The following is a 13,013-nucleotide window of genomic DNA, read 5'->3' as shown; positions in this document are numbered from 1 at the left end:
TTTAACAATTAACTGTTGGTTTTTTTTTTCTAAAATCTGGAAAAAATTTTCTGAGGCCGCCATTTTGTTCATTTTGAAAAAAAAAAAGCTTCGATCAGGCACAAGATTATCTATTAATAAAACTAATTTTTCTTGTCCGATTGGTTTTAGATGAATCTGCAAGGACTTGTGATGTTCACCGCAAGAGACTTCTGGAGAAACGGGCTTCGCACAAACAGCGATAACTTTTGCAATTATTAATTTTTTTTTTTTTGAAATTTTGGTGAAGTCAAGTTAAAACATGATGTTTTTATGCTATGTTTTTATTTTTGTTAAATAAATTAATTAAGTAGCAAAAAAAAAAATTCGTGAAAATCATCATTTTTTCGGGCCTCGACTACCCCTAACCCCTTTATATATATCTTATAATCGCGACTAGCTGCCGCTGTAATCAAAAACTTATCCTACTCTGGCCTATTTAATGCTAATGAATACATACATTTTATTCTTTTAGTTTGTATTTGGTTTAACAGTAAAAGTAAATTACACGTATTTCGTGTGGCCAATCAAATTACATTTCACTTGTGTGTATTACTATCCTTTACAGGTCTAATATTTTAACTGCTTAATCATATATGTCTTCCTTGTCGGCAACATATTTTATTATGTCGGCAGGCTTAAGCAACTTTTCGGCATCTGAATCGGGAATTTCGAAACCAAATTCGTCTTCCATCGCCATAATCACCTCAACATGGTCCAGTGAGTCGAGACCAAGATCATTAATGAAATGCGAGTCCACGCTGAGCTGTTTAATGAATAAAGGTGAATAAAAGTTATAAACAACTTGTTTTCGGCTCAATCAAATAATGCTGGCAATAACAGTGCTTATTTTTACATAGATTAATTAAAGTGATTTTTATAAATACTCGCACAGATTAGTTTTAAAATTGTGTTATATTCGTGGAAGCTTTTTACTTTCCCACTTGAGAAATACCGATTTACCTTGCTAGGATCAACCTTGTCATAGAGTTTCAGTACGAGCAAGACACGTTCGCTGATCAATTTAAGTGTAAGTGGCGGCTTTGCAGAATAGTTTCGCACCGATTGTGATTGCCAGGCAGATTTGTTCTAATGAACCGAAAACAAGAACGAGACCAAACAAGAACGTTAGTTTTTTCTTTGAACGTTTCTATTACCTTATCAGCGGTCACTTTATCATAGCTTGCAACTACTTTCAAAACACGATCTTGAATTTCCTCCAAACTACGTTTAGCTGATGCATAGTTGCGAATCTCGTATGACTTTGTTTTGTATGCATGCTGAATGTAGAACAGAATTTATGAGTGCAAATTAACAAGTTTAAACTACAAAACTTTAAATACACCATTTATATATCTTATTTCCAGAACTTCCGACAAATATCAAATAAAATTGTTTCCCGGTTGCTTTACTACTCAAATTCGAATGCAGCAATTTATAAGTAATTTATCTGCTTACAGTTTATCTGCTTATGTTTATATTACATACCTATTCAAGGGGATTCTGCTGTTTCCGTGGTGCCGCAATCTTATGGCGGATTCTTATAGAACTCGACAAAAGAAAACGAAATGAAAGAGTAAAATTTTTTGATATCTCGCTTAGTTTTCGAGATATTGAATAAAAATACTGTGAATTGCGTAGCCGGAGTTGGACTGATGAGGGTTATTTTTTTGAAGCGCGAAAAGGAGTTCTACGCAAAAATACGGTGGATTGCGTAGCCGGAGTTGGACTGATGAGGGTTATTTTTTTGAAGCGCGGGATATCGAAAAATTTTACTCCTTGTCTTATCTCGCCGAATTCTATCGAAACTGAAGAAAAAATTATTATTATTATTATTTTTTATTTAATATCTCGAAAACTAAGCGAGATATCAAAAAATTTTACTCTTTCATTTCGTTTTCTTTTGTCGAGTTCTATAAGAATCCGCCATTAAATTGCGGCGCCACGGAAACAGCAGTATTGCCGTATTCATATATGTAACTATTATTTCCGTTACGTAGCCAATCTGTTCTACATGTTGAGCTATTATATTATTAACACTTTTCATATTTATATTACTTTTTGTTGCAGTTTGAGGTTAAGACTGAGAATCGATTTGCACGCATTTACCCGTGAATTGTCAAAACTCTTTATTGTATTCCAAGATTTCTTCAGTTACTTACTTGCTGCAGCAAAATGCTCATGGCAGGTGTGTTGACGTTAATCCTGTGCATCATACGCAGTTGTGGCTGGACAGCGGATGAAACTGCGGCAGTCACACGCAGTGTGTTTGCTGTAGCAGCAAATCGACTGCAACTACGTACAACTTGTGTTAGTGACATCGTTTGTAGCTTCCGGCCTAATAAAACGATAATAATGCTTTATTATTAAATTGTAAAGGTACCACACAGTTAAATTAAATTAATATTTTCGGTGAAATCCAGGACTGACCCTTTAGGAAGAATATTATGTAAAAATGTCAGGAGCTGTGTCAAACTACGGTAAAAAAAGTTGTTCACAGCTGAACTGTCAAAAAATAGGGGGAAATAGTAAAAGCAAGGCGTTAAGTTATTTATATGCGGCGGATGAAGAATGATAAGAGAGAAAAGTGCGCACTTTACCCCATATCTGCACCTTCCATAGATTATGTTAAAAAAGCATTGCTAAAACAGAAATGTCAGGTCTGAGTGCGAATCCGTTAAGGGGTTAGGTGGGTTTGAAAATTTCAAAAAATCGATTTTTTTTTTTTGTCTTATTAAATAGTATAATATGTTTAAAATGTTCTCCTAAAATTTCAAATTGATCCGAGTAAAATTCTACGAGATAGACCCTTCAGAAGTTCCGCCCATCAGGCCATGTCAGTGCAGCGTTTCGTTTTTAAACGCGTTTATCTCAAAACTCGATTTTTTAAGTTGGTGGACGCGATTTCTCGAAAAGTTATGAAGCGATTTTGTTCAAATTTTGCACACATCTTTGGAATAACATTATCAAGTTATTGAACGAAGGATTTTTTTTTTTTTATTACAACTAATTTTTTCGAGCCAACACATGGCGAAAATTTGACCAAAAAATGTGTTTTTTTGTTCAAAGTCTGTCAAAAATTCAAATTAAATTTTTTTTTTTTTCCTTCGTCCAGTAACGAGATTTATCCATATACTAACGAAATATTTTTGGTTTTTTGATTTTAGATGAACCAATAATGAGTTATGCTGTCCACGGCAAGAGCATTTTTTTGTGAGACGTTAAGGGAGATGAGGTACCAACGGCTGAGTTTTCGGAATTTTTAAATAAAAATTTCACCAAATACTGTTTAAATATGTATCTTTGATATGCTGAATTGTTTAAATAAAATATATGATTGTATATATTGAAAAAAAAAAAAAATAGTAAAAATACCCTTTTTTTGAACCTCTGTAACCCACCTAACCCCTTAAAACATATCTGTCTACCGAATTTCTTGCATCACTATCTTAACATCAGTTGTCATTTCGTAGCTTGATAAATCAGGTTTTATTTTATCGCGTCATTTGCATAGCCAAGTACAGGGATTGGAATGGCTTGATATCATTTTAAAAATGAAATTGAAACATACGAGGGGTGCCTTTTATATGTCGGGATTTGGCAACCTTGGTGTGGCAATCTGGCAACTGACAGCTGTATCGCAAAGTTTGACATTTTTTTGCTTTTACGTACTCAGAACGTTTTGAAATACCAGCGCTATTTGTGTTGTTTACAGTAACTTAAAAGATTCATCTCGGTCCAAAAATGGAATTAAATCCTAAACCTTTTCGTGCGATTATTTTTTCAACTTTCGACGTGGATTAACTCAGCAACATTGCATGGCTGAACTTAATTCATTTTTTGGCGATGAAGCCCCATCAAAGACCAGTGTTTATCGATGGTATGGTGAATTCAATCGTAGTTCACTCCAAGACGAATTTCGTGAAGGTCGTCCAAAATCAGTTGTTGTTCCGAAAACCATTGATGCTGTGCGCGAACTGATATTGCAAGATCGTCATGTGACCTATCGTGAGATTGAGACAATCTTAGGCATTAGTGGGACCAGCATACATTCAATATTGCATAAACATTTGACTGTCAAAAAAATTTGTTCGCGTTGGATCTCACACAATTTGTCAATCGTTCAAAAAAAGGCTCGTGTCGATTGGTCGAAGGAAATGCTCAAAAAATACGATCGCGGGGCTTCGAAACACGTCTATGACATCGTGACAGATGATGAATCATGGATTTACGCGTATGAGCCCGAAAGTAAACAGCAGTCGACTGTATGGGTGTTTCAAGATGAGCCAAATCCAACAAAAGTTGTTCGCGCACGAAGCACTTCCAAGCAAATGGTCGCCTGTTTTTTCGGAAAAACTGGACATGTCGCAACCGTACCACTAGAACAACACAGAAGTGGTACAGAACCATTTGTTTGCCAGTTGTCTTCCAAGAAATTAGGAAAACCAATCGCCAAAGACGGATCACTCTTCACCAGGACAATGCGAGCTCTCACACATCGGCTCAAACAACTGCATTTTTGAGCACCCAAAACATGAATTAATGACTTGACTTGACTTGGCACCGAATGACTTCTTTTTATTCCCGTACGTAAAAAACAAACTGAGAGGTCAACGTTTTTCGACACCTGAAGAAGCGGTTGCGGCATTCAGAATGCATGTTTTGGAGGTACCGCATTCAGAGTGGCAAAAGTGCTTCGGCAATTGGTTCAAACGCATGTAAAAGTGTATAGATCTTCATGGAGAATATTTTGAAAAACAATAAAGTGATTTTCGATGATTAAAATTTGTTTTTGTTCTCTAATCCCGAAATAACTTCTACTCAAATATGAACGAGACGGTATCAATAAAACGGTCCGCGGATGACATATGGAAAAAATAATTTTTTTGTTTTTTGGTAGGACTGCTATAAGCTTACATGGCAAATTTCAGCGAGATATGTCACATAGTTTGTTATCTGTGCTACTGTAAACAAGTCAAGCTCGAGTGTGTTCTTCGAATTTAACGCTGGAAATTCAAAGAATTTGTTTGAAATTTTGTTATTCCAACAAAATTTCGGCTTCAGACGCCTTAAAAATGTTGCAGACAACCTATGGGGACTCTGCTCTATCGCGTGCACGTGTTTTCCAGTGGTACAAATCGTTCAAAGAGGGCCGTACATCGGTTGAAAACTTGCCTCATGAACGTCGTCCAGCAACATCAGTAAACGACGAAAACATCGGAAAAGTAAAGGAAATTGTGCTTGAAAATCGCACAAATCGCAAATCGGTTAACGCTGAATATTATTTAGACGTTTTAAAGCGTTTGCGCGAGAACATTCGTCTTAAAAGGAAGGAATTGTGGGACAACAAGTCATGGTTCTTGCATCACGATAATGCACCAGCTCACACATCACGTCTTGTTCGCGATTATTTGAACAAAAATAATGTTAATATCGTTCCACAAGCACCGTATTCGCCTGATATGGCTCCATGTGACTTTTTCCTGTTTCCCAAGCTCAAGTTGCCGCTCCGTGGAAAACATTTTGAGACAATTGAAGTCATAAAAGAGAATTCGAAGAACACACTCGAGCTTGACTTGTTTACAGTAGCACAGAAAACAAACTATGTGACATATCACGCTGAAATTTGCCATGTAAGCTTATAACAGTCCTACCAAAAAACAAAAAATTTATTTTTGCCATATGTCATCCGCGAGCTGAGCTTGACTTGTTTACAGTAGCACAGAAAACAAACTATGTGACATATCACGCTGAAATTTGCCATGTAAGCTTATAACAGTCCTACCAAAAAACAAAAAATTTATTTTTGCCATATGTCATCCGCGGACCGTTTTATTGATACCGTCTCGTTCATATTTGAGTAGACGGTATAAAAGGCACCCCTCGTAGTAAGTTGCCCGCATTAGAAACCGGGTCAAAGTCAAAGCAGAAATTTGAAGATTAAGATACATTTTTTTCGTTTTTGGTGGGTGAGGTAGGTTTCAAAATACCTTCGCACTTACAGCGAGTGTCGTCTATTGCGCGGTTGTTGTTGTAGCAGCATAAACATTCCCCATACTTACATACGGGGAATGCTGCTGGAGTGGCAATCCTTGGCCGGATATAACTCCGGGTCGTTTCGTTAACGTAGAACCGACTGCCGTGGAAACGTCGTCTACTGCGTCATGTGGTGTGGCCACTAAAACGATCCCTCCTCTCCTTCTGGAGAGACACCCTTCCCGGAACTGCTTTCTATATTACTTCGGGAGGGCCCAGAACGACATCCATAAAATACTAATTCTATTCACCCACGTATGAGTCCACCATATTTGTAGCCAGCGCTCATGTCATTGGCTCGTTGTTGTTGTAGCAGCATAAACATTCCCCATACTTACATACGCGGAATGCTGCTGGAGTGACAGTCCTTGGCCGGATATAAATCCGGGTCGTTTCGGTAACCTAGAACCGACTGTCGTGGAAACGTGTCATTGGCTCGTCTTCTTGTGTCTCTATCTGTGTGACCTCGCTTTGTTACATTGTATCTAGGTCAATATTTTTTTTTTCGTCGTACGTCCTCGCGTTCGAGCATTTTGCTGATTATGTTGCTTGGTACGATGTCCCCAATCTGCTCGCTCAGAACATTTCTTTCTGCGACCCATCTGTTACAACTAAAATACGTTTGTTCAGCGTCATCGCTTAGCGCTTCGCAGAATATGCACTTGGAATCGTTATCTTGCCCATGCGGTATAGGTATCTCCGGAAGTATCCGTGGCCCGAGAATAACTGAGTTAAGAAGTAGTTCACTGCCCCGAAGTCCCTTTGGACCCATTTGTCAATTGATGGAATAAGTTTCGCGGTCCATATGCCACTCGGTTCAGTGTCTCGTCGGCTTTGATACCGCAGCATGGTTTGGTTTGGCATCTCCGTTCTGAGAAGCTAGTGATGACGTGTTTCTTCTTGGAGTCCCACGCATCCATTCGTTCCCGGACCATGAGATCGACTTTGAGTGCCGCTGTTTGTTGCACGGTCTCCAGTTCTTTGCGCTTGGCTTTGAGATTAAGATACATTAGAAGGTATAGATATAGGGTTAGCGCCATTGGGAATGAATTAGGTACATGGGTAAATGTGAGGTGATATCGGAAGTGATCGAAAACAGAAGTGGATTCACGGTATATGTAAAAATATGCAAAACTCAGCGAAGATTGTTTTAAAACAAGAAAAAGTATGGAATGATAAAACCAATTAATATTTAATGAGAAGCCATATTATTTTTTAAATTAAAATATCATACCGGACGCGGCTTTTTCTTTCCTGGGTTTAAAGCGAGATACGTCATATTCCAAATCGAATATTCTATTAATTGTTGTGGTAGCCTCTTTCCCACACATTGACCCTTTCGGTAGTGCAATATTTTCTTCCCCTTGGTTTACGAAAGTTAATGCAGGCACCATTTACGGTACCGGGTCTCCTCTGCAGATAATTGTTCGATAATGGCGTGCGGCAATGACATTGATGACTTGCGTTCTAAAGTAAACGTTTATATTTATTAACGCAATTAACTATTTCTCAAGCCTCTCTCGCTTTTTCACTGCGAGGATTCTCCGATTTTCCCCACTAAATTCACGTTTTTTACCACCTGAACGAAGGAGTCCAAAATACAGCTAAAGGAGAAATTCGATGAGACATCAATACCGATCGTTAACAACCCCAAACTCTTGGGTGTCACCTTCGATAGTTTGCTTTCCTTTTTATCGCATACAACTGCAATTGCTAGTCAGCTTCGAAACCGCAGAATGGTCCGGAATCGCTAGCCGGTAGCACTTGGGGCAAAGACAAAGGAATGTTTAAGACGACGCATAAAGCAATTGGCCTATCAGGATAACCACAGGACCTAAACGATGAGGCTTTCATGCAACTGGCCGAGGAGCGTAGCAAAATGCTCTGCGTGTGTGTTACCCCTGCAGACATTTGCTACTGCCTGAGCCACCTCCCAGGTGAGTCAAGAGACATCTCTTAGACTGCACCAACGAGATCCAGCACCAAATACAACTGCAACTACTGGGCCGGATAGTAATAAACAGACAGTAAACGACATTTATCGGGAAACTCTCACCATCTTCCTAAACTCTCGACCCCCGAATGCCGTTATCGGAGTCGAACCACCACCCATTTCAGACCAAGAGTTTCAGTTGTTTCGTGAGACTTGCGTAACTTTGGCTCAATTACGATCTGGTTATTGTAGCAGGTAAAGCTTCTACTTATCCAAAATCGACCCCGACATTCCGACATCTGAAGGTACACTGGACGATACTAACCACCTATTCACATGCCCTCTTAAACTTACTCCCCTCTTAAACATTCATCGCCGTCGGGACCCTACCCGTCGTTTCCTGGGCCTGCCGTTTGATGAGTCACACGTCGACGACCTGTAACTACACAACACGGGCAAGGCCTAGTGAACTGCTACAACAACAACAACCGGGTGCACCAACGAGCTTTTCAGAGAAGAGATAGTTACTGTCGAATAGTTCGTCGAATTTCTTGTCCAATTCGCGCTTTGTGTCCCACAAATGAATGATCCTACAGTTTTATACTCGAGGGTTGACCATTGCATGCAAAGGAGCAGTGGATATTTTTGTCAATAATAGACAAACAAACGCGGGTATTAGCTGCCCTGATACTAAAAAATAGTTATGTATTTAAAAAAAATTTAATTATATGGAGGTTGAATTAGTTTTAAAGGTGACACACAGATGGCGCTATTTATCACTTTATCGCGTTGGCAATACTGAATATATATTCATGGCAAAGCCTCATCCCTAGGCTTTGTTTATCAGTATCTGTCATTTCGCTGAAGTATAAACAACGCAGTGTTTTCGTGCTCCGAGTATGTCAACTTTCGTGCCGTCGAAACGCAATTTGCGGGAAGCTTTGCTTTTTTGCTTCAATTTGAAAAAAAATACAGCCCAAGCCCGTGAATTGCTGCAGGAGGCCTACCCAGACCATACTCCGTCGATTTAAACATGTGAGTACTGGTTTCGACGATCCAAAGGTGGTGATTTTCACACCGAAGACAAGGAGCGTCTTGGCCAGCCCAAAAAGTTCGAGGACGCGGAATTGGGGGAATTGGTAAACGAGGACTCGTGCCAAACCCAAGAAGAGCTTGCTGAATCATTGGGCGTTGATAAATCAACCGTCTGCAAGCGTCTAAAAGCGATGGGAATGATCCAAAAGCAAGGACATTGGGTCCCGTACGAGTTGAAGCTGCGCGACGTCGAACGGCGATTTTTTACGTGCGAATTGCTGATCGAGCGACAAAATCGGAAGGGTTTTTTGCATCGGGTGGTGACTGGCGACGAAAAATGGATCCACTACGATAACCCAAAACGCAAAAATTCATGAGGTTTGCCCGGCCACGCATCAACGTCGACGGCCAAGCAGAATATTCACGGCAAGAAAATCATGCTCTGCATTTGGTGGGATCAGGTCGGTGTCGTATATTTTGAGCTGCTCCAACCGGGCGAAACAATCACGGGGGATCGTTACCGACTGCAATTGATGCGTTTAAGCCGGGCATTGAAAGAAAAACGGCCGGAAACGGTAAAAAGGCACGACAAGGTTATTTTGCAACATGACAACGCTCGGCCGCATGTTGCTCAACCTGTCAAAAAATACCTTGGAAGGCTTGGCTGGGAAGTGTTACCCCACCCGCCGTATAGTCCAGACATAGCTCCCTCCGATTATCATTTGTTCCGGCATATGAGTCTCGATTTAGCGGACCAGCGGTTCTCCTCGTACGAGGCTACCAAAATATGGGTTGAGTCATGGATAGCCAAGCAGCGGCCAGAATTTTGGAGAAACGGCATCCGGGAATTGCCCGAAAGATGGGCGAAAGTTGTAGCTAGCGATGGCCAATACTTCGAATAAAATATTTTGTACCGTTTTTTCACAATAAAGCCCCAAATCTTCGAAAAAAACCTTTAAAACTAATTCAACCTCCATACAATTTCTGAAACTGCTCAAATCAGTTAATGTAATTTCGAACGTGTTTGTGCAAACTAGCATTGCATCTAGTCCAACACTCCTCTTCTTCTTATTTTTTGACAGGCACCCTTGGTGTGAGTTTGACAGGCAGTCAAGTGTGTGATGGTGTAAGTGCTTGGTCTTGTTGATTGAGCTTATTGGCAGGGTTGCTTGTCAAATTAGTATTTTTATGGTAACATTAAAAAATATTGGAATAAGTTTCCGTCCTTTCTTAGCCAAAGTTACGAATTATTTAAACAATTAAATAATACATAATATTATGTAAAGTATGTGCCATTCGAAGCTACAACTTTGCTCCATCTTTCAGCCAGCACACGGAAACCTTTGACGAAAAATTCGAGTTCTTTTACCTTGATTCATTCACTGAGCCAGTTTGCGATGCTCTCGGAGGAAGTGAACCGCTCTCCAATAAGGGCTGACTGCATTGATCGGAACAGATGGTAATCCGAAGGTGCAAAGTGTGGGGAGTACGACGGGTGGGGCGAGATTTCTCAATTCAGTCCCTCTAAATATTTCTGGACCGATTTAAAAACGTGTGGCCTGGCGTTGTCATGCAGCAAAATCCGTTTGTCATGTCTGCCGTCCCATTCCGGTCGCTTTTCTTTGATAGCTCGATTCAAGAGCATTTGCTGCAGTCAGTAACGATCACAAGTGATGGTTTCAGATGGTTTATGGAGTTCATAATAGATTACACCCTTCTGATTGCACCAGATGCACAACATAGCCTTTGAAGCATGAATATTTTTTTTCACTGTCGATAGACCTGGTTCACCTGGCAGGCTCCAACTTCTTCGACACTTAGGGTTATCATAATGGATCCATTTTTCATTGTCAATGACGAGGTATATCTTTCCTTTTCTGCCGGGCACACGTCACCAAACGTTTCTCGATATCCCTCTCCTTCAATTGATGTGGTACCCAGTTACCTGCTTTCTGAACCATTCCCATCGCATGCAAACGTTTACCGACGGTTGATCTGTCAACATCCAACTCTTTAGACATATCATCAAGGGTTCGACATGCGTCTTCATCCAATAATTTTTGTAGTTGAGTATCTTCGGATTTTTTCGGTGCCCCTTCGCGATCTTTATCACTCACGTCTAAATTGCCACATTGGAAGCGTCGAAACCACTCGTACAGTAAATATTGATCAATATACGAAACGTTTCAGCTGCACTTTTTTTTTTAAGATAATAATGAAGCATGACTTCCCGCAAATGCTGTTTTTTCGGAACGAACGTAAACATTTTTGATCAGATAAAAAAGGATCTTTACGCTTCAAACGAATGTCAACTACTGCGATGGAGACCTCACATATACACCTTCAAATCACCAGTATTTACTAGAGCGAACACAAGTATAGTATCAGCAGCGACACCTCTTTTACGAGGGCGGGACCTTATTCCCCTAGAAAATAAAAATGCAAAATAATACAAGATGAAGTCCAAGACTGAGCTAAAATAGAAGCGACAGGAGCTTTGTTCTGATAACTTCGAGTTTATTTATTCAAAATAGTCCCCTCTGTCGCGATCTAAAAGCTTTTTGAAAAAGTGTTTCAGGTCATTGACCGGAATGTCCTTCAGGAGGTCGGTACAAGCCATTTGGATGGCCTTATGGATGCAAAACGTTTTCCTTTCATGGCAAAATGCAATTTTCCGAATATGTAGAAGTCACAGGGAGCCATATCAGGCGAATACCGTGAGCGATTGATGGTTAAAATGTCACAAGAGTGGATTGATGAGATGGTGCATTATCATGCAATAAGCGCCAGCTTCCTCCTTCGCGGTATTCAGGTCGAATTCGACGAATGCGATGAAACAAACGCTTCAAAATGCCAAGATAGAAAATTGCATTGACGGTTTGATCCGTTGGCACGAACTTCTTGTGGGCAATCGTAAAACAAATAAGCATTGTCTTGATTTTTGACATCTTCAGTTGCAAAATTTGATATTAGCTCTTTGTTCGAAACTCACTTTTGTATCGATGACACAAACATACTGACACTTTAGACGCAATAACTTCGTTTCCACTAAACCGAATGTCACCAAGCTTTCACTGAAAGTGTTTTTACTTATGGATCTGTACACTGATCTAGTCTTTCTTGTTCTTCTTTTTAAAAGTTTGATTATTTTTCATTCGCAATATATATGTATTAAGGGGTTATATACAGTTAGAATTTTCAAAAAATATATTTTTTTTCTTAATGTACATATATTTAAGAATACACACAGAAAATTTAATATCGTTCCAGTGAATTTTTCGAAGTTACACGCAAATTTGAAAAGGCGTTTCAGAGTGTTGAAAGTACAAGGCAAACTTTAAACGCATTACTCGAAAACGGCTAAACCGATTAGTCTCAAAATTTTAACACGAGCTTTTTAAATATATAATATTTGTTTAGTAATCAATCGAAGCTTTTTTCTCACTAATAAATATTTATTTTATAAACAAATTAAGGCCGAAATTTTCGTCAAAACTCAATTTTTTTTGTTGAAAAACCGCTATTCTCTCAAAAAAATTTATTTTGCTTATTTCTCCGATTAATTACTAGATTTTATATTACTTTAACGAAATCTGTTGGGTTTTTTAATTTCAGAAGATCCAGTTCAAAGATATAGTGGTCACCGCAAAACGTCTTTTTTGAGAGGAGCTCCCGGGGTTCAGCTGCAGTTTGTCTCCAAATAAATATTTTTTCTAACATTAAGTCTTAAAATGCAGTGAAAAGGTAACATAATATGTGTACAAATTTTTAGATCAATAAATTTAAAAGTTTTCTCAGAAAAAATTCTGGAAAATTCGTTTTTTTTCCGCCTTTCTAACTGTATATAACCCCTTAACTGTCGCTGTCGACAGCGTTGCCAACGAAAATTCCCATCGCTTAAATTAAGGGAGTTAAGTCTAGTAGTAGCAGTCGGCCGCCGTAGCCGAATGGGTTGGTGCGTGACTACCATTCTGAATCCACAGAGAGAACG

General features: G+C 39.3%; 1 protein-coding gene across 2 annotated transcripts; it reads right to left on the bottom strand.

Annotated features, from left to right (window-relative positions):
* Positions 1-479: 479 nt before the first annotated feature.
* LOC129241493 (acyl carrier protein, mitochondrial) lies at positions 480-2,530 on the bottom strand. 2 transcript variants are annotated; one of them, XM_054877845.1, is made up of 4 exons: positions 2,449-2,530; positions 2,181-2,356; positions 1,176-1,298; positions 480-784 (listed from the first exon to the last, which is right to left on the bottom strand). In XM_054877845.1, the coding sequence occupies exons 2-4, from the start codon at positions 2,337-2,339 to the stop codon at positions 605-607; spliced, it is 462 nt and encodes a 153-aa protein (XP_054733820.1). In that variant the 5' UTR covers positions 2,340-2,356; positions 2,449-2,530; the 3' UTR covers positions 480-604. The 2 variants fall into 2 exon arrangements, with proteins under 2 accessions (XP_054733820.1, XP_054733819.1); XM_054877844.1 differs by lacking the exon at positions 1,176-1,298 and adding an exon at positions 982-1,107.
* Between the last annotated feature and the right edge of the window lie 10,483 nt (positions 2,531-13,013).

Source organism: Anastrepha obliqua, chromosome 3 (genome assembly GCF_027943255.1).
Source record: "Anastrepha obliqua isolate idAnaObli1 chromosome 3, idAnaObli1_1.0, whole genome shotgun sequence".
NCBI classification, from domain to species: domain Eukaryota; kingdom Metazoa; phylum Arthropoda; class Insecta; order Diptera; family Tephritidae; genus Anastrepha; species Anastrepha obliqua.
Note: the sequence above shows the minus strand (reverse complement) of the source record. Positions and strands in the feature narration are given on the sequence as shown.